The 18,970-nt window shown below is 40.8% G+C and overlaps 2 protein-coding genes across 2 annotated transcripts in view; one reads left to right on the top strand and one right to left on the bottom strand.

Annotated features, from left to right (window-relative positions):
- The window catches only part of LOC306645927 (olfactory receptor 7C2-like), a gene marked incomplete at its 5' end in the record, with an annotated part of 57,107 nt that extends 41,447 nt beyond the window's left edge, over positions 1 to 15,660 (bottom strand). Inside the window, one exon of the mRNA XM_079114103.1 lies at positions 14,850 to 15,660. Coding sequence (XP_078970229.1) covers positions 14,850 to 15,660 — 811 coding nt within the window. The remainder of the gene's footprint in view (positions 1 to 14,849) is intronic.
- On the top strand, positions 9,452 to 10,700 carry LOC306645918 (olfactory receptor 7A10-like). The gene has a single exon (XM_079114098.1). The coding sequence runs from the start codon at positions 9,606 to 9,608 to the stop codon at positions 10,533 to 10,535; it is 930 nt and encodes a 309-aa protein (XP_078970224.1). The 5' UTR covers positions 9,452 to 9,605; the 3' UTR covers positions 10,536 to 10,700.
- Positions 15,661 to 18,970: the final 3,310 nt, after the last annotated feature.

The following is an 18,970-nucleotide window of genomic DNA, read 5'->3' as shown; positions in this document are numbered from 1 at the left end:
ATCTGGGGTCAATCTGCAGTATGATGAAATGATAATAACAATAACACAGCAACAATAATACAGAGAAATCATTACTATCTCTAGAGTGAATGACCACACTTCCTTTCAAAAAATACAGAAAAATAATAACATAAAGAGAATTTTGGCAGGAGAAGACCTAAAACTATCTACACCAGATTTTCAAAGAACTTCACAGCCTTGCTCCTCAGAGAGAGGTCCCCAGACCAGGACCTGCAGTAACAGGACCACCTTTGTCAAGGAAGAATGCAGAGGTCCTGCAACAACAGTAGACCTATGGTCTCATCATTTGCATCCCTGATGATTCTTCTGCATAATGAAGTTTGTGTAGAATTGGTTTTGATGAACTCTTCACCGCTGACATTTGGAGGCAGGGCAATTATTTGTGTTGGGAGCTGTTGTGGGTGACGTAGATGTTTAGTACCAGCATTCAGACTTCATCATATATTTCCAGTGGAAAATATCTCAATTTGAAAATATCAGGCTCAGATCTTAGGAACTGGAAATATTATACCAGAATTCAAATGAGGGTCTTTTCTCAAGTTAATAGCATTGGTCAGCCCAGTTTCTGTAGAGGATGGAGTTCATAATAGTATCAATACATAAGGCAGACTTCATAGAAGAGACATCCATAAAAATGAAGATGCCCATTACCTATCAGATATTAAGCTCAGGTTATGATGCATACAAAGAACAAATCACATCTCTTCCTAGTAAACATTTTGAAGTGAGGGACTGAGTGGGACCTCTTAACTCGTGTTAAAACTATAATTTAATGACAGTTTGAGAAAGAACCTTAAAGGCAAGTGATGTAATGCTCAAGGCTTTAGACCAAGGGAACACAGTGCTCACCCTTGTTAAAGAGGACATGGCAATTTTCTGGGGTATTGGTGCTTTTCTCCCAGCACAGGTCCATGCTTTGAAGACACATAAGCTCCAATCAAGATGAGATCATCAGTGTCAGACTTAGAAAACACTTTCAGTCAAAGTGGGGATAAAGTGCCAGGAGGCTGGACCTCTGGAAGGCAGGTGGATCCATGGAGAGATAATAAAAACTAGGTGTACTGGACTATAAACGTGTCTCTTAGGAATAGAGAAACAGCAGGCAGAATTTCGTGTCTTTCCAGGCCAGTGTCCCTCCAGGGGAAAAGGGGGAAATGAGCCTAATGAGCAGATATAGGGAGCTGTGACTCTCTGCTCTGCTGTGGTCCCTCAGTGCACAGCCCTGTGCTGGACAGGACGTGGTGGTGTCCTTTGAGGTCTGCAGTCTTCCTAGGAGCCCAGCACTTGACTCCTTCCTGCTATGTTTTCTGGAGACAGCTTCAGTCACCATCAAGCTCATACAGGCAGGACCTTGCACTTCCACAGAGACCTTCCTCTCAGAGCTGGTCACCAGGTGAGTCTGAGAGCTCAGTGGACACCACAGGAGAGCTTCAGAGAATGGAACCCAGGACCCTTAGCTGAGGTCAGTGGAGAGCCAGGCCAACCTAGCACAGAGCAGGGGTGCTGTGGCTGCTCACTGTCCTCACTGAGGATTTACTCACAAGGCTGCATTGATTCATGACACTTGGCTGAGAAGTGAATTGATTAACACAGGGTTCACTGCTGGCCATGAAATGGAGCTAACAGAGGCTGAAGAGAAGATGGGAGGGAAGTGTCCAGTGCTCCCAGAGAAAGAGCGGAGGTCCAAGGAGCTTTGCAACTAAGGAAGTAGAGGAATAGGAATTAACTGTGCAGGAACAAGAAGTTTGGTTAGTGCATTTTAAAATTGTGTATGTACTCAATATGAGAAATAATTGATTATACTTATTTATTATTTACAAAGATCCTGAATATGAATCTTGCATGTTGTCTTAGGAAAAAGTTCATGGGACACACATTTTTAAAGTATTATTTTCTCTATAGTAACATTGAAAAATATGATTTCCCAGGTGAATAGAGTTATGCCTGGATACTTACTGTGGAATGCTTTGCATACTTGTGAGACTTAATATACCTGTGGTTTTTCAGCTATTTCCTGGTGTGTTGCAAAGGGCTGTGCTGGTGTCTCTAAGTGATAGGAGTTGCCCCCGCACTGTTTTCCAATACATTCTTCTTAGGAGATTATTGGTATTTTGTCTACCACAGACTGTCTATTTTCATGTATATAGAAATACAGTAGTTGGGAATGTGTGAAAATTTGTGAATTTTGTAAATTCCAGTCTATGAATTGGTTGTATCCACACATTGCTTTTTCTGAAAATGTGAGTGATTAATTTAATATTGTTTGAATTCTTGCTTTAAATAAAAATAAAGATAGTGGATGGTCTTGTGCATCCCTAGTTCTATGTCACCATAGAAACACATTTCCATCTGCTTTTCACAACTCTGCTGTGACTTAATGTGTATTTGTGTTTTTCTGCTCAGATGAATTGCTCAGAAAGGCGTCCACTGTAGGCATCATTGAAAGGCATTCATGTTTATTTTCCTCTTGATCCAAGCTTATTTTATCCTTATTTAAAATATTTCAACATAAACAATTTTGTATGGGAGATATCAGAACTTTACCTATTTTCACCACCATCCTGCTGTTTAGAGGACTTCCTTCCTTTTGTCTTATTTGCAGGTGTTTGGCAATTGAGTCTCAAATTCATAACCCATGTTGATATCACTAAATAATTCCTATTTCACATCTTTCCATTGGATGTTTTAGATTTTTCATTTCGTTTTGTTTCAAACAGTGCATGGCGAATGAATTTATTGAAAAGTGACATGAAACCCTGTCAACATGTACAGGGGGCATTTTTAATAAAGAATAGGAAAATATTTAAGATCAGTACAGTAGAATGTAAGCTGGTGGTCAGCAGAGGCTTGAAAGGGAGGGAAGGAGCCAGGGAGACTGGATAACCACTGCAACCCACAGTCACAGGGGAAGGGGCCTGTGTCCCACCACAAAGTGGGAAGTTTTCAGTGAAGCCATTCCTTATACAGTGTTATGTCCAAAAGTTAATAATCTTTTGATGCAAATGTAATATTACTTCCAAAGCACTCTACTTGTTTTTCCTTTTTTTTACTATTTCAAGGCACATTTAATTCAATATCAAGTATGTAATACAAAAGGTCCAAATTCAACAAAGGATCACATTCCCCCATGCATGCATGACTTGTACTGACATCTATTATTGAATCATGACTATTGAAGGTTCTTTCTCAGCAACAACAACAACAACAACAACAACAGAAACCCAAACAAAGAAACAAACAAAAACAATTAAATAAAAAAATCACCTCCTTTGACCCAGAGGTTCAACAACACTCATGAAGTCAACAGTCTTATTGGCAAAACTGATACACAGTGTCTTTAGGTCATGAAGCTCAAGGTTAAGTGCGATGCATATTCCATTTTTTCATTTTACTGGAATTTTACATGTTCAAGTCATGATTGAAAATCTCTGTTTGCAGCTCTCCAACCTGTCTCTAGACAGAGTGTGCCACAGACACTAGTGTGTCTCACTCTATTTTCTGCAAACAGAAACCTTGCTCAAGTGCCTGCATTTTCTAGAAGGGGAAGTTTCTGGAGATGGCCTCTTCTTCAGAATAATCTGATGGCACCGGGTGTCAGAAGCAAGGAGAAGGGAAGAGAAAAAAGCTGAAACACAAGGTTCACCTGGTAAGTTTTACACAATTCATTACAAGCTGCACAGTATAAGAATGTGGCTTTTTCTTGCTTTATTGGCTCAAAAAGTCTGAGTATCAGTGTGGAAATGAGCACTTGGGTGCCCCACCCCAGCTTTCTCTTAATGAGACTGTCAGGAACCTTGACTGGGGAGTATGATTTGTTCACCTATCAGGCCTGAACTTCCAGGCACTCAGTGCACTTTGGGTTTGTTCCAGTTTGTCTTTAGTCTGGCCCAGTTTTCCTACTTTCCTTTTTAGGAAAAACGAGTCACTCCCTGGGTCTCCCATTGTTAATCTTGGTGGGCAACCCTGGGCGGCTGGACTTGCTTGGGGCACTGACTTTGAGAAGGACACTCTTGCCTCTCTTGTTGCTCTGTTGCTTCTCTCAGTCCAGCCTTTTTGGGAAGAGGTTCTTCATTGGTCATTTGAATCCTCTCCAGACTGTGACTGCACAGGAGCTGCCAGTCACAAGGACCAAGGCCATGCTGCTGTCCTCCCACCGCAGCCCCAGAGCCTGCCTTCATACTAGTTTTTGATTACATGATTCCCATAAAGAATAAGAAAATTAAGAAATGTCTAACACAAAGAATTGATGAATATTTAAGGAGAAACAAGTGCTAATGACCCTGATTAGAGCATGTTATATTGCACACACATGTTGAATGCTCACACTAGGCCCTGCTAGTGTGCACAGCTATTATGCCTCAGTTAAAAAAATTCACAGTGAGGCTGATGTTCGGTCATAGAGCACTTGCTTATCATGTAAAAGGTCCTGGGTTCACTTGTAGCCTTGCAAGGAGAACCCAAAACACAGCAAAGCAACACAAAATGAAAAAAAACAAACCAAAATCACAAAACAAAGTGCAGTAGATACCTTTCTCAAAAGACTGAAATAAATTTTTTATCAATGTGACATATTTCAAAAAATGGAAACAAAATGCATAAACTGATTGCTTTAGATGAAAATGATGATTACACAGTAAACTTACTAACCCTGCCATTCTGTTTTCCTGTAAGTTCTCAGTTTATGTTTGAACTTTTCTTCCTATTCTGCATGCTGACAAGCTCATATGCTCTTCACTCAAATGCCGGAATAGGCTCCTGTGCACATTGCACACACCCTGTGTTTAGTGCTGTGGTCTGTTCTAGCTCGTCCCTTCTTTCCTTCTCTCTCTCAAAGATGCCTGCAGAGTTGCTCCCAATCAACTAACAGGATGCACCTTAGATATTTCAAAGGCTGCAGGGTGATTCACAGTGAGGCTGTGCCACCCATACTTTTGGTGGTCTTTCTTACATTTGTAAACATTGCTTTACTATTATATCAAGGCTGCCAAAATTTTCTGGTATTGTTAGTTTCAAAGTGGTTCTCAATGACGAGTGATATCTGTGTCTCCAGGGGACACTGAGCAGTGTGCAGAGACTTCTCACATCAAGAGAGCTCAGGGATGCTGCTTAACGTCGTACAAGGCACAGGACAGCCCAATCCCAAAGTGTAAGCTGACCGGAATGTTGCAGGTAAGAAGATCGAGAAATTGGGAGAAAGAACATCTTCAGCTTTCCCATTCATCCCTGTCCCCAGCCTGTCACCAAGACATGGCACCAAGTCCCTTGTCCTCCACCACCTCAGAGAGTTCCTCTTTCCTGTTTGAGAATTCCAATCCCATCAGTTCAAGGGCTCCTTAGGGTGTTTTCTAAAGCAGACGAATGTGATGATATCTTGCTGTTTTCTCAACAGCTTGGAGCTAATCTTCGTTCTTATCACCACTGTTTTGATCTCTGTTATTGATATCATCCTATTTTTCTAAAATTCTCAGCATTTCAAGTGATGTCACAAGTAATGCTCCTCTACTGACTATTGGAGTGATATTGTTGACTGTTAACAATTTAATATTGTATTTAATGTTCTGTGCTTATCTTCTTATACCGAGTTTTTGCCTTACAATATATCAGTTCATGGTAGATTTCATATACAATGTCTTGATGTTCATCTCAAATGTGTTTTGCATTTTTACACTGGAGTCTTTAACCTGTCTGATTATTAGTAAAGATGTGAGCTAGGAGATCAACTTCCTCTTCTCCGATTTTATAAGCATATATTCTACCATCAAATGTTTTACTATCAGATGGATATTTAACTTTGTTTCATATGAAATGTCAACATACACTCGTTTTCATTCCTGATTCATTCCTAAGAGATAACTGAGATTTCATCACCTGCCTCAATGTTATAGGAACATTACCTGTATATTCTAGTGTGTCAGTCTTAGCCAATTTAATCATTTTTTGATGTTGATATTTTTTATTATTATCTTGTTGATATTTTAACATGCTGTATACCATCTTTGTTGGTTCTTTCAGTTCTTTTGCAGTGAGAATCCTCTGATATCCACACTCAGCACACGTGCACTCGCGCGCACACACACACACACACACACACACACACACACACATACAACCTCTTATTTACTGTCTCCACTCAACCTGATTTTGTTTTTCTCATATCTGCTTCATCTTCAGTCACGTTACATGATTATTCTTTCAAAAACAGGTTTATTGAGTGGTAATGAATGTTCAAAGGACCACACGTATTTGATGTGTAAAATTCAGTGACTTCCCACATATGTCAACACATGTGATATATCCTTAGCACAAAAATGTAGTAGACCTGTGATTTGCTCCATGCATATATTCTTTGTCCAACAACGGGATGTAGGAGCTTCTGCTATTGAGGCCTGGATAGTGCCTGGAATGTGGCCAGCACTCTGTGCTCCTCAGTGGTAAGAGGTCATTTCTCATTAACAGTGCACAATGCATGAGTTCTGGAGAACAAGCTTAGAGTTAGAGAGAAAGTCATACTCATACTCAGTAATGGCATTAGGGATGCTTTAGAATGACCAGACCCAGAGACAAAATAGAAATCAGTTGAATGCGCCCCATGAAATAAATCTTCCTCTAAGTATTGCTTTCATAGTGTCCCAGAGATTTTGATATGATGTGTCTTTGTTCTCGTTTAGTTCTAAGAATTTTTTAATTTTCCTCCTGATGTCTTCTGTTATCCATTCATCATATAATAGTGTATTATTTAATCTCCAGGTGTTGGAGAAGTTTCTGTTTTTTGTTCTGTCATTTATTTCTAATTTCAATCCATTATGATCTGATAGAGTACAAGGTAGTATCTCTATCTTCTTGTATTTGCTAACAGTAACTTTGTGGCATAAAATATGGTCTCTTTTAGAGAAGGATCCATGTGCTGCTGAGAAGAAAGTGTATTCGTTCTTTGTTGGATGGTATATTCTATATATGTTGGTTAAGTCTAAATAGTTGATTGTGTTATTGAGATCTATGGTTTCTTTATTCAATTTGTGTTGGAAGATCTATCCAGTGGTGAGAGAGGTGTGTTAAAATCGCCTAGTATTGTGTTGTGGTCTATTTGATTTCTGAAATTGACAAGGATTTGTTTGACGTACATGGATGAGCCAATGTTCGGGGCATAGATATTTATGATTGTTATGTCTTGCTGATTTATGCTTCCCTTAAGCAGTATGTAATGTCCTTCTTTATCCCTTCTGGCTAGTTTTGGCATGAAGTCCACATTATCTGAAATGAGGATGGATACTCCAGCTTTTTTGCTGTGTCCGTATGCATGGTATGTTTTTTTCCATCCTTTCACCTTTAGTCTATGGGTATCTCTTTCTATGAGATGAGTCTCTTGCAGGCAGCATATTGTTGGATTTTTCTTTTTAATCCAATCTGCCAGTCTATGTCTTTTGATTGATGAGTTCAGGCCATTAACATTCAGGGTTATGATTGTGATATGATTTGTATTCCCAATCATTTGACTCATTTTTGTTTTTTGACATGAATTGGTTTCTCCTTTATTTGGCTATTCCTTTAGGCTAGTTCTTCCCGTTGCTGATTTGCATCGTTGTTTTTCATCTCTTCCTCATGGAATATTTTGCTGTGAATGTTCTGTAATGCCGGCTTTCTTTGTGTAAATTCCTTTAGCTTTTGTTTATCATGGAAGGATCTTATTTCGTCGTCAAATCTGAAAGTAAGTTTTGCTGGGTATAAGATTCTTGGTTGGCATCCGTTTTCTTTCAGGGCTTGGTAAATGTTGTTCCAGGCCCTTCTAGCTTTTAGGGTCTGGAATGAAAAATCTGCTGATATTCTTATTGATTTCCCCCTGAATATAATTTGATTCTTTTCTCTTGCGGCCTTTAAAATTCTGTCTTTATTTTGTATGTTAGGTGTTTTCATTATTATGTGCCTTGGCGTGGGTCTGTTTTAATTTTGTATATTTGGAGACCAATAAGCCACTTGTACTTGGTTTTTCATTTCATTCGTTAGATTTGGGAAATTTTCTGATATTATTTCATTGAATAGATTGTTCATTCCTTTGGTTTGTTTCTCTGTGCCTTCCTCAATCCCAGTAATTCTTAAATTTGGCCTTTTCATGATATCCCATAATTCTTGTAGATTCTGTTCATGCTTTCTTACCATCTTCTCTGTTTGTTCAACTTTGTTTCCAGGATTAAATATTTTTTCTTCAATGTCTGAGGTTCTGTCTTCCAGGTGTTCTATCCTATTGGTTATGCTTTCTATGGAGTTTTTAACTTGTTTTATTGATTCCTTCATTTCAACAATTTCTGTTTGTATTTTTTTCAATATCTCCAACTCTTTATTGAAATGTTCTCTTGCTTCCCGTATTTGCTCTTTTAACTGTTGATTGGTGCGATCATTTAATGCCTGCATTTGCTTTTTCTTCTCCTCCTTCAATGCCTGCATTTGCTCTTTCATCTCCTCGTTTGCTTCCCTGATTGTTTTAATTATGTACATTCTGAACTCCCTTTCTGACATTTCTTCTGCTGTGCTGTCATTGGGTTTTATTGATATAGTATCTAGGTTTGTTTGGAACATTTTATTCCCATGTTTTCTCATATTGGTCAGATGTCAGTGGGACCCTGAGATATTGCAGATTTCCTCTATTGGCTTATAGTGTCCCTGTAGATTTCCAGTTTATCACCTCCCCACTTTCAGTAGCCTGAAGTCTTGGAGGAACTTGATAATGCAGTGCTTCGGAAGAAAGCTGCCCCTAGCCGGCTACTGGTTCCAGGGCTTGGAGCTGGCTCTATGCAAAGGCTCTCACTGGGCGGTCTGCTTCCAGAAGCTGGCCATGAAAGGAGCCTGCCACCAGAGGGAGCTGGGCTACTTGGGAAAGTCCCTGGCTGTCCTATCCTGGTCCCTGAAGCTGCCTGCAGGCCAGAGGTGGCTGCTGGCTCTAGGACTTGGAGTTGGTTCTGTGCAGAAAGGCTCTCACTGGGAGGCCTGCTCCGATAAGCTGGCCGTGTGGGTGGAGCCCACCGCTGGAGGGAGCAGAGCTACCTGAGGAAGACTCTAGCTGCCCTGCCCTGCTCTGATAAGCCACCCTATCTGGGCTTGCCGCCCAGGCCGAGCTTCACCCGGTCGTGGAGACTCACCCCGTGGCTCTCTTTTAGTCTGAGTCTCTCAATGTCTCCCCTTCTTGAATCATGGGTTCTGGAGCGACAGGAGATGCAGTCACCCTCTAGTCCGCCATCTTGGATGGCCCCCAGAAATCAGTTTCTTTACTGGAAAATATAAATTGACCCGTTTCAGTTTTTTTTGTTTTTGTTTTTGGTACTGGGGTTTGAACACTGGGATACTTTACCACTGAACCACAGTGCAGTCCTTTGTAGGGTGAGACAAGGTCTTGCTAAGTTGCTTAGGGCCTCATTAAATTGTTGAGGCTGGCCTTGAACTTGAAATCCATCATCCTCAACCTGGATGATGGCATTGCCGATATGTACCACCAGGTCTGGATGAATTGTCCCATTTCAATCAAATCAGTGGTGTCCATATGTGTGAAGAGAAGTCATGTTATTTATTAATTTTTAGGTAGTAATATCCACCACATGGAACAAGGAAATAAAACAAGAGTTTCAGAGTTTCTTCTGCTGGGATTTTCAGAGGACCCAGAATTGCAGCCCCTCATCTTTGGGCTTTTTCTCTCCATGTACGTGGTCACTGTACTGGGGAACCTGCTAATCATCCTGGCCAGCATCTCAGACTCCCATCTGCACATGCCCATGTACTTCTTCCTCTCCAACCTGTCGTTTGTGGACATCTGCTTCACCTCTACGAGCATCCCAAAGATGCTGCTGAACATCCAGACACAGAGCAAGGCCATTACCTACACAGGCTGCATCACCCAGATGTGCTTCTTTATGGTTTTTATAGAGTTGGACAACTTCCTCCTGACTGTGATGGCATATGACAGGTATGTGGCCATCTGTCACCCCCTGCACTACACTGCCATCATGAATTCTCAGCTCTGTGGTTTGCTGGTTCTAGTGTCCTGGATTCTGAGTCTCCTGCATGCCTTGTTAGAAAGCTTGATGGTCTTGCGACTGTCCTTCTGCACAAACCTAGAAATCCCCCACTTTTTCTGTGAGCTCAACCAGGTGGTCCAACTTTCCTGTTCTGACACCTTCCTTAATGATGTGGTGATGTATATTGTATCTGTGTTGCTGGGAGGTGGCCCCATCGCTGGAATTCTTTACTCCTACTCCAAGATAGTGTCCTCAATCCGTAAAATCTCATCAATTCAGGGCAAATACAAAGCTTTCTCCACCTGTGCATCTCACCTCTCCGTGGTGTCCTTATTTTATTGCACAGGTGTTGGTGTGTACCTTAGTTCTGGTGTAACCCACAGCTCACACTCCAGTGCCATAGCCTCAGTGTTGTACACTGTGGTCACCCCCATGCTGAACCCCTTCATCTACAGTCTGAGGAATAAGGATGTAAAGAGAGCCCTGAGAAGGCTCTTTGGAGGGAAACAGTAGCAGGTTTAGAAGCCCATGGCCCTGACTGCAGGTAGCAAGCCTCAGAGCCAGAGTTGGGATTTCTGATGAGATTGGGCATCTGAAGCTTCCTCCTCCTATTGATTTCCTGCAGATTCACTCCTCTGAGTTCAACCTCTGTCTACCATTAATAACCCACTTCATTCAGTCTCCTGCTTTCTATGATGCTCAGCAGTTTTTCCCATCCTCTGAAATTCTAAATTCTCCAAAAAAAAAAAAAAACCTCTGGTAAATTCCCATGTGTGTCATGGGATGGAAGGATTTCCTACAAATCATTTCTTCCCTCTTGAAATATATTGTACTGATATATTTTTATGTTTTACTGAAATATATTCATTTGTTTGGCTATGTGTATGTAGAATCAGAGCACCGGGCCCTTGAGTTGGATTATGTACTTTGCAATAGAAGAAATAAGTGATTCTCATTGCTTTATCAATTCTGTGTATGTCAATGCTTTAAGTGCTCCTCTTGGTTATTTGGACTTTAGTATATGGTGTTGATTGTGACATGTTACTGGGGTCATAAAATTAAATTTAAAATGTAAAGTCATCATATTCAAATAATTTTTGAAGTAGAATTTGACATCCTTTAGAGATCATTATGCTGCCTACTACAAGGTCTTTTTACAGTGATATTGGTTGTGTTTAGAGAGCCCTTGTATGGAATAATTGGCTCAATATGGTGGAGCACAACATTAAACCAAGTGTTTGGAGGCTGAAGCTGGAGGATGGTCATTGTGAAACCAGTCTTGCAAGTTAGGAAACCCAGGTAAATAAATAACAAACAAATAAATAAATAAATAAATATCAGGGCATGTAGCCCAGTGGTTGTTCACCTCTGGGTCAGTCTGCAGTTTCATGAAATGATAATAACCATAGCAACAACAGCAACAATAATACACAGACATTATTACCTTCTTTAGAGTGAGGAGAACACACAGCCTTTTGAAAATACACAAAAACAATAACTTTCAAAGACAGTTTGCAGAGGAGAAGAGCTTCAACTACCTACACCAGACTCTCACAGAATTTCACAGCCTTGCTCCTCAGAAAAGAGGTCCCCAGACCAGGACTGCAGGAACAGGACCACTTATCAAATAAGGATGCAGAGTTCCTGGAACCTTAGTAGATCTATGGTCTCAGCATTTTCTTCTGTACTTGCCTTTTGGTGATTCTTCTGCATAAATGTGCAGAAATGTGGTCTAGAATTGGTTTGATCATCTCTTCACTGTTGACATTTGGGGCTTGGGTAATTATTTGTGTTGCGAACTGTTGTGGGTGTGGTAGATGGCTAGTACCAATGTTCAGACATTGTTAAATATCCTCTGGGGAAAATATATGTAGTTAAAAACCAAAAGCCCATATATATGAAGCGAAGCAGAAGCATCCTGCCAGACGTCTAATGAAGGTCTCATCGCTCCTTACAGTATAGCATTTGTTACCCATTTCTCTGCAATGGAGATGGAGGTCATAGGCGTATCACTATGTGAAATCGACTTCACAGAACAGAAGTCAATAAAAATGAAGTTTCCCAGTTCCTATCCAGTATAGGCTCAGGTTATGATGCATGAAGTGAACCAATCACATCTCGTTCTAATAAACATTTTAAGTTAAAGTTTGAATGGCAGCTATTAACTGGTCTTAAAACTATGACTTAATGACAATTTGAGAAAGGACCACATAGGCAAGAAGTGTAATGCCCAAGATTTAGACAAAGGGAACACAGTGCTCACCCTTGTTAAAGAGGCATGACTTTTCTGGGATATTGGTGCTCTTTGCCCAGCACAGGATCATGCCTAGAGACACGTGAGCTCCAGTCAAGATGAGCTCATCAGTGTGAGACTTAGAAAACACTTTTGGATAAATGGGGAAGATGTGCCAGGAGGCTGGACCACTGGAAGGCAGGGGGAACAATAAAATCTAGGTTTACTGGACTATAAACTGTTCTCTTGGTAATAGAGAATCAGCAGGAAGAATTTCCTGTCTTTCCAGGCTAGTGTCCCTCAGAGGAATAAGAGGAAATTGAGCCTAATGAGAAGATATAGGGAGCTGTGACTCTCTGCTCTGATGTGGCCCCTCAGTGCACAGCCTTGTGCTGGACAGGACATGGTGGTGTCCTTTGAGGTCTTTGGTGCCTAGGAGCCCAGCACTTGACTCCTTCCTGCTGTGTTTTCTGGGGACAGAGCTTCAGTCACCATCAAGCCCACACAGGTAGGACCTTGCATTTCACTGAGAAAACCTAAGTGGAATTATGGAAGTGGAAATTTAGGTCAGAGAACTCTCACTTCCTTAAGTTTTAACTATTATTGTTATAAGATTAGACTTGAAAGAACTAAGACCACACTTGTGCAAGAATCCTGACTTATACAGCCCTGGGGTTTAGTTTCATCACCATATCTGTGACCTCGAGTGAATGACCTTGCTGCTGTAAGCTCTTACTTTCTTATCTGAACAGAGGAGAAAGTGTCCCCAGTTGCATGCTCTGGTTTGGATGTGGTTTAAGTGTGTCTTCCAAAGCTCCTAGGTTGGAAACTTGGTCCTCAGTTTGATGATGTTGGCCAGGGGTGGAGAGGTTAAGAGGTGGACTATGGGGAAGGGCTGTTAGGTCATGAGTTTGCTGCCCCTACAAGTTATTAATGCAGTTCTACTGATAGCCCTGGTTGCTATGAAAGAAGCAAGACTTCCCTCCAATCTCTCTGGCTTTCACCTTTCCATGTGGCCTCTGCTTTTTAGCATGTGCTCTGGCCATGACTCCTACCATGATAAGATAATGACTAGTGTCACTTGAAAACTAGTGCTAACTCTTTGGACTTTCATCTTCCTTAACCAGGACCTATATAATCCTCTCGACTGTAGAAAGTGCATCAGCCTCAGGTCCTTTGTTACAGCAATGGAAATGGGCTAAAACACCCATAAAGGAGTTCCTGCAAAAAGGAATGTGATGATGTGGATAACACACTGAAGGAGCTGCTGGCAAGTCTTGAGTGTTGTTCTTTTTTTATTTTATTGTAAACAAATGGGATACATGTTGCTTCCCTGTTTGTACGTGGCGTAAAGGCATACCATTTGTGTTCTTATTGATATCTATATCAACATCTTTTCATTCTTTTCTAACTCAAAATCTAATATTAAACTTATGATTTGTTATGGTTATGTCCAGATTCTATTTGATAATTAACCACCCACCCACTCTGATTTCATTCCATTTAACAAAGATTTACCAAGCTTCAATTTTTTACCAGAACTTAATTAGTCATCTTGGTGGCAAAAGTGGAGAAGATATAGTTCGGATAGTTAACGAAGCCATACTGCGTTGAATAGGAAAATTCAACCACGTTGCCTGGCGTGACTGAAAGGAAAACGAGTCAGATCAAAAGTGGACAATGTTTTTGAGTTAGTCTTATTCTCATCCTCAAGGCAAACAACTCTGTGAATGAGTATGCAATCAGTGCAACATTTCAAATACTGTAGGAGAACATCCCTCCACCTTCAGGGGCCATGCAAAATGGTAAGATTTAATTAAGGAAACTATAAAGATAGCATGTTCTTTGTCATACACAGAAATTAATGAAACTGATTCCTCAGTGGGGAGCGGCTCAGTTGTTGCAAGAGTTTAGGAAGGGGAGAAGGCAGGGGTATGGTGGGTGGTTGACTAATGAGGGCTCAGGGATCAGTAGACAAAGGCATAAGTTCTAATGTCTACTGCACAGTAGGGTGACTATAACCAAACAATTTATATACATATTTTACAAAGAACATGAGGAGTTCAAAGTTATCCAACTCCAGCAATTTTGAAATGTTTAAACAGACGGAAAAATTACAGATTTGATCATCACATATTATTTATGTTTGTGAAATTATCACAATGGACTTACAAATATATCAGATTATTATGTGTCAACAAATATTCAAAACAACCTCTTAGGTGTTAGTGCATGAAAACAGATTGTACCATGAATGTTAAAATGACTGGCTAGAAAGTGAAAAGGGTGTTCTAATATGTAACATGAAGAATAGTAGCTAGGGATGGAAAGACCCAATTGGAAGACCCAAGGAAAAAAGTTCAAAATAAAAGCAGAAAGCGGTGCAAATATTGGATGAAGGGGTCCAGGCTCTCTGGTCTTCAGAATCATGCCCAACACTGATGAGGAGATTCATGCAAAGGACCTTTCACTGAGAGGCACCACCTTGCTGAGGACTCTCCCCAGGGCCACCTTGATGTCCCTGTTCCTCAGACTGTAGATGAAAGGATTCAACATGGGAGTGACCATGGTGTACATCACTGAGGCCATCAGACTCATCCTAGAGGATGGTGAAGCAGCAGAACTGAGGTAGACCCCAAGGCCAGTGCCATAGAACAAGGAGACCACCAGGAGGTGAGACCCACAGGTGGAAAAGGCTTTGTACTTCCCCTCAGCTGATGAGATCCTCAGGATGGAGGAGAATGTCTGAGAATAGGAGAGGAGGATGCCAGTGAGAGGGAAAACACCCAGGACAATGGCTGCAGAGTACACCACTATGTTATTGATGAGGGTGTCAGAGCAGGCAAGCTTCACAACTTCAGGAAGATCACAGAAAAAGTGAGGGATTTCCCTGTTTGTGCAAAAGGACAGCCTCAAGATGGTCATGCTCTCTGGCAGGGAGCCCAGGACACTGATCAACCAGGACCCCAGGGCCATGAGCAGACAGAGTCGTGGGTTCATAATGGACACATAGTGCAGTGGGTGACAGACAGCTACGAAGCGGTCATAGGCCATCACTGTCAGGAGCATATTTTCCTGGCATCCAAACAGAACAAAAAAATAAATCTGTGAGATGCAGCCTGCAAAGGTGATAACTTTGCTCTGAGTCTGGATGTTCCTCAGAGCCTTGGGGATGGTGGAGGAGGTGAAACCAATGTCAGCCAGGGACAGGTTGGAGAGGAAGAAGTACATGGGCGTGTGGAGGTGGGAGTCTGAGATGGTGGCCAGGATGATGAGCAGGTTCCCCAGCACAGTGACCAGGTACATGGAGAGAAGCAGGCCAAAGAGGAGGGACTGCAGGTCAGGATCATCTGAGAATCCCAGGAGGATGAAGTTTCCAGCTCCTGTTTGGTTTCCTCTTTCCATGCAGTTTCTGGCTTTACTGTGAAAGAGGGACAAGTGGAACTCAAAATTCGCTCCCAAAAGGTATTCTCTAGAATAACCCCAGTGTCTTTTATTTGGACCCAGGAAATCAAGAAATTATGCATTTTGCCTAAGCATCACATTTCTTTGATGGAAAGCTGTAGTTATCATTGCAATGTGTAACAAAATATAATAAAAGAAGTATCAGTCAGCAGACTTCAAATGGTCTCTCCAGAATTGAAGAACCACCTCAGGATTCATTGGAACTCTCCAGGTATGTGCATTTCCAGGTCTGAACCACCTGGACCTGATGCCCCAGGTGTGGAGCTGCAATCTGCATTTAACAAGTCTCTCTGCCCAGTGATGAGTTGGCTCTTTTGTGGACCTCAACTCCAGCGCATGCCGCATCCCTCAGCAGTCCTCCCTTCCCCAGGATCTTTGTCTGGTGTGTTCTACCTAACCGTGTGGAAACATGAAGTCCCTAACTCTAGATAGATTCAGTGACCATTGGAAGACTCTTGGTTTACAGTGCTGATTCCTGCAATGTCTGCACTTCACATCCCCTGCAACTTGGTTGCTCCTTCTGCTAAAAAACATGGGGAAACACTGCTGTTATTATTTTCTAGATTTCCCTGAATTACTACTTTCTCTCTATAAATCCACCCAACATGGAATTTCTAAATATGGAAATCCTAGAATTTCTAAAATGCAGCATGAATCTTATGAACATTTTGAATCATCAAACATTGCACTATTGGGAAATGGCTTTTAAAACATGCTTGCTTTGTATATTGGCTGTGTTAGTTTCCTTTTTGTCAAATTCAGTTTTGATTCATTTTCATTTTTAATTTTTCTCTTGATCATCTGTAAGTGGCATCTGTCAGATTAAAATATTCATTGATTTCCTTTTTAACATTCATATATATAAATGATTATAAAATACCATCTATGTTATAATGGTAAACCATCTCTCAGGTTCTTTGTAAGTTTTTTCTTCCCACTTTATTTTTATTGGTGTATTTTTAACTAAAAATTTCCTCCTTATAATAGATTTGAAAGTTGAATAGTGACTCACTTGTATGATTTCTATCAAATTTTATTCCTGTTAACAGTCTGTTCTTGTTGATAAGGTTTTAATGCATTAGCCATGTTGGAAAAACAATATTATTGGATATTTACCAAACATTTCATTAAAGTCATAAATTAAGTTGGAAAAAAGTGTCATCTTTACTGTATTCAGATTCTCATTACAGTCACAAATGTTTCCCTCTGGATATTTTAATCATTTTTTGGAGCAAACTTTCCTGACATTTAGAATATACATGTACAGGTTAAAATTATTTCTTATTAAGAGTGTTTTAGTGTGAGAGGGTATGAATGTCATTAAGAATGATGTGCATGGACATTATCTCTCTGCTGTTGTTATGGTATTATTAAAGCTTTGGATTTTTCTGTATTAAAGAGGTGCCCGGTTCCTAAGAATTCTTTTTAGTTTAATGGTTTTCTAAAAATCTAACCACTTTCGTCAAATGTTACTCTTCAAATAATAATAATTAATAGCAAATACTTGTTTTCTAGGTCTTATATTATTGGTGTGAAATCCCAAATTCTTGTTACAATTTATGGGATGATTTAAAATTTGATTTTCTTTCTTTCCTTTTAGAATATAACCCTAAAAATGTTGGTAATGTGATGTTCATTGTCATATTAAAATTCATCATATTAAATGTATAAATATACAAATGACTACATTGTAAATTTCTGGGTGCTTTGTAGAGAACTTGTAAAGGTACTAAGAAGTGTTTAATGGATAATTTTTTGAAAAAATTAATGTTAAATCCATCTCCAGATTCTCAAAAAATTTTTGTATTCTCAAATAAATTCTAAACATTGGATGTGGAACAAGAGACTATACCAGCTATCTGAGGAAACTTAAGTGTATAAGATGAACTTTTCCATGGAGACACCTAACTTCTGAAGTGTTACTTTCTAATCATGAGGCCTATTGTAGATGTAAGGGAAGTGAACATCAGTAATCGCTTCTATAATCTAAAGATTGTGAATGAGAAAATATGATGCAGAATACTTTAGATGCAAGAATAATTTATGGGATTGACCAAAGTTAATATATTTGATCTATAAAGCCTTAACTATAAATCTTGGAAAGATTCATGCTTTCCTGGGAAAAGGCCAGACAGTACTATAGATTTATAAAGAAAATGTCAAAAGGGTGGTAAGTGCTTGAAATGTTTGACGAAGGAGGGTGAAGGTAGTTGTGATGGTTCCAGATGACTGAGATGGCACGGTAGGGAACTCTTGACAGACAGTGGCAGTAAGAGAAGTTGGTTTCTACAAGGAAGGCCAGAGTTCCTCAGAACCAGGCTCCAGCAGAGAGAGGAAGCAAGATGAGAGGGAGAGACGTCAAGAGGCACAGGAGCTGGCTGCACAGACTGCTCTAAGTGAGGGGCTCTCTCACTGCAATGTCCCCACCTGGGCCACCAAGGTCCTGTGAGTGCTGTAGCTGCCTCCTACCTGCTCCCACATCAGTAGCCCCAGCCGTGGTGAGCCTCTGCTCTTCCTTCCCTGGGTGATGAGGGTCAGCTCAGCTCTGATGAAGGACAGGAGCTGGCATCAGGGAGGAGGGCTCTTCAAGGTCCAAATGAAGCCACTCATTCCTGCAGAGCTGAGCTGTGGGCCAGAGGATCATGGGGCATATTTACTATTTCCCGGTCCTTGGAGGTTGAAGTCTCATGAATGCTCATTAAATTGTTGCATTGTTACTCATTTGAGTCTCCATGAGTGAGAAAAACAAACTCGAAAGGTAATTGTGCATGCAGCCAGTTTTGCATCCCTGGGACCATCTATTTTGCCAGGTACACACTCCTTCCCTTGGGGCTCCTGGCTCATGATATTCCTTACTCCCTGGACTTGTTCTCAAGGGATCATTGTCTTTCCCCATGAGAATTTTCTCAGTAAGCGATTCAGGGCTTGTCTGTCACAGACAAAAGCTGAAACTCTTTCAAGCCCACACAAACCTGTCCTAGCCCCCTCCCCTACTTTGTCACAGCTTCTGTCCTCACTACTGAGGTCACAGTGCAGACAAAGTTCCAGGTGTGTGGTTAGAGAGTATAATGAGAGGAGCTAGTGCAGGCAGGCACCTACATGAATCCCCACCTTGGTTTTCAAGCTCATGACAAGTTCTTTGTGTGGTCCTCAATATTCCAAGCCAGAGGTTAAGTACCTCCTTTAACAATTTACTGGGCACTGCATTTTTCAGGTGGTGTCAATCATTATTTAAAATCAGAAAATCAGA

Source organism: Sciurus vulgaris, assembly GCF_902686455.1.
Source record: "Sciurus vulgaris genome assembly, chromosome: 16".
NCBI classification, from domain to species: Eukaryota; Metazoa; Chordata; class Mammalia; order Rodentia; family Sciuridae; genus Sciurus; species Sciurus vulgaris.
This window is presented reverse-complemented; position numbering and strand designations above follow the sequence as displayed.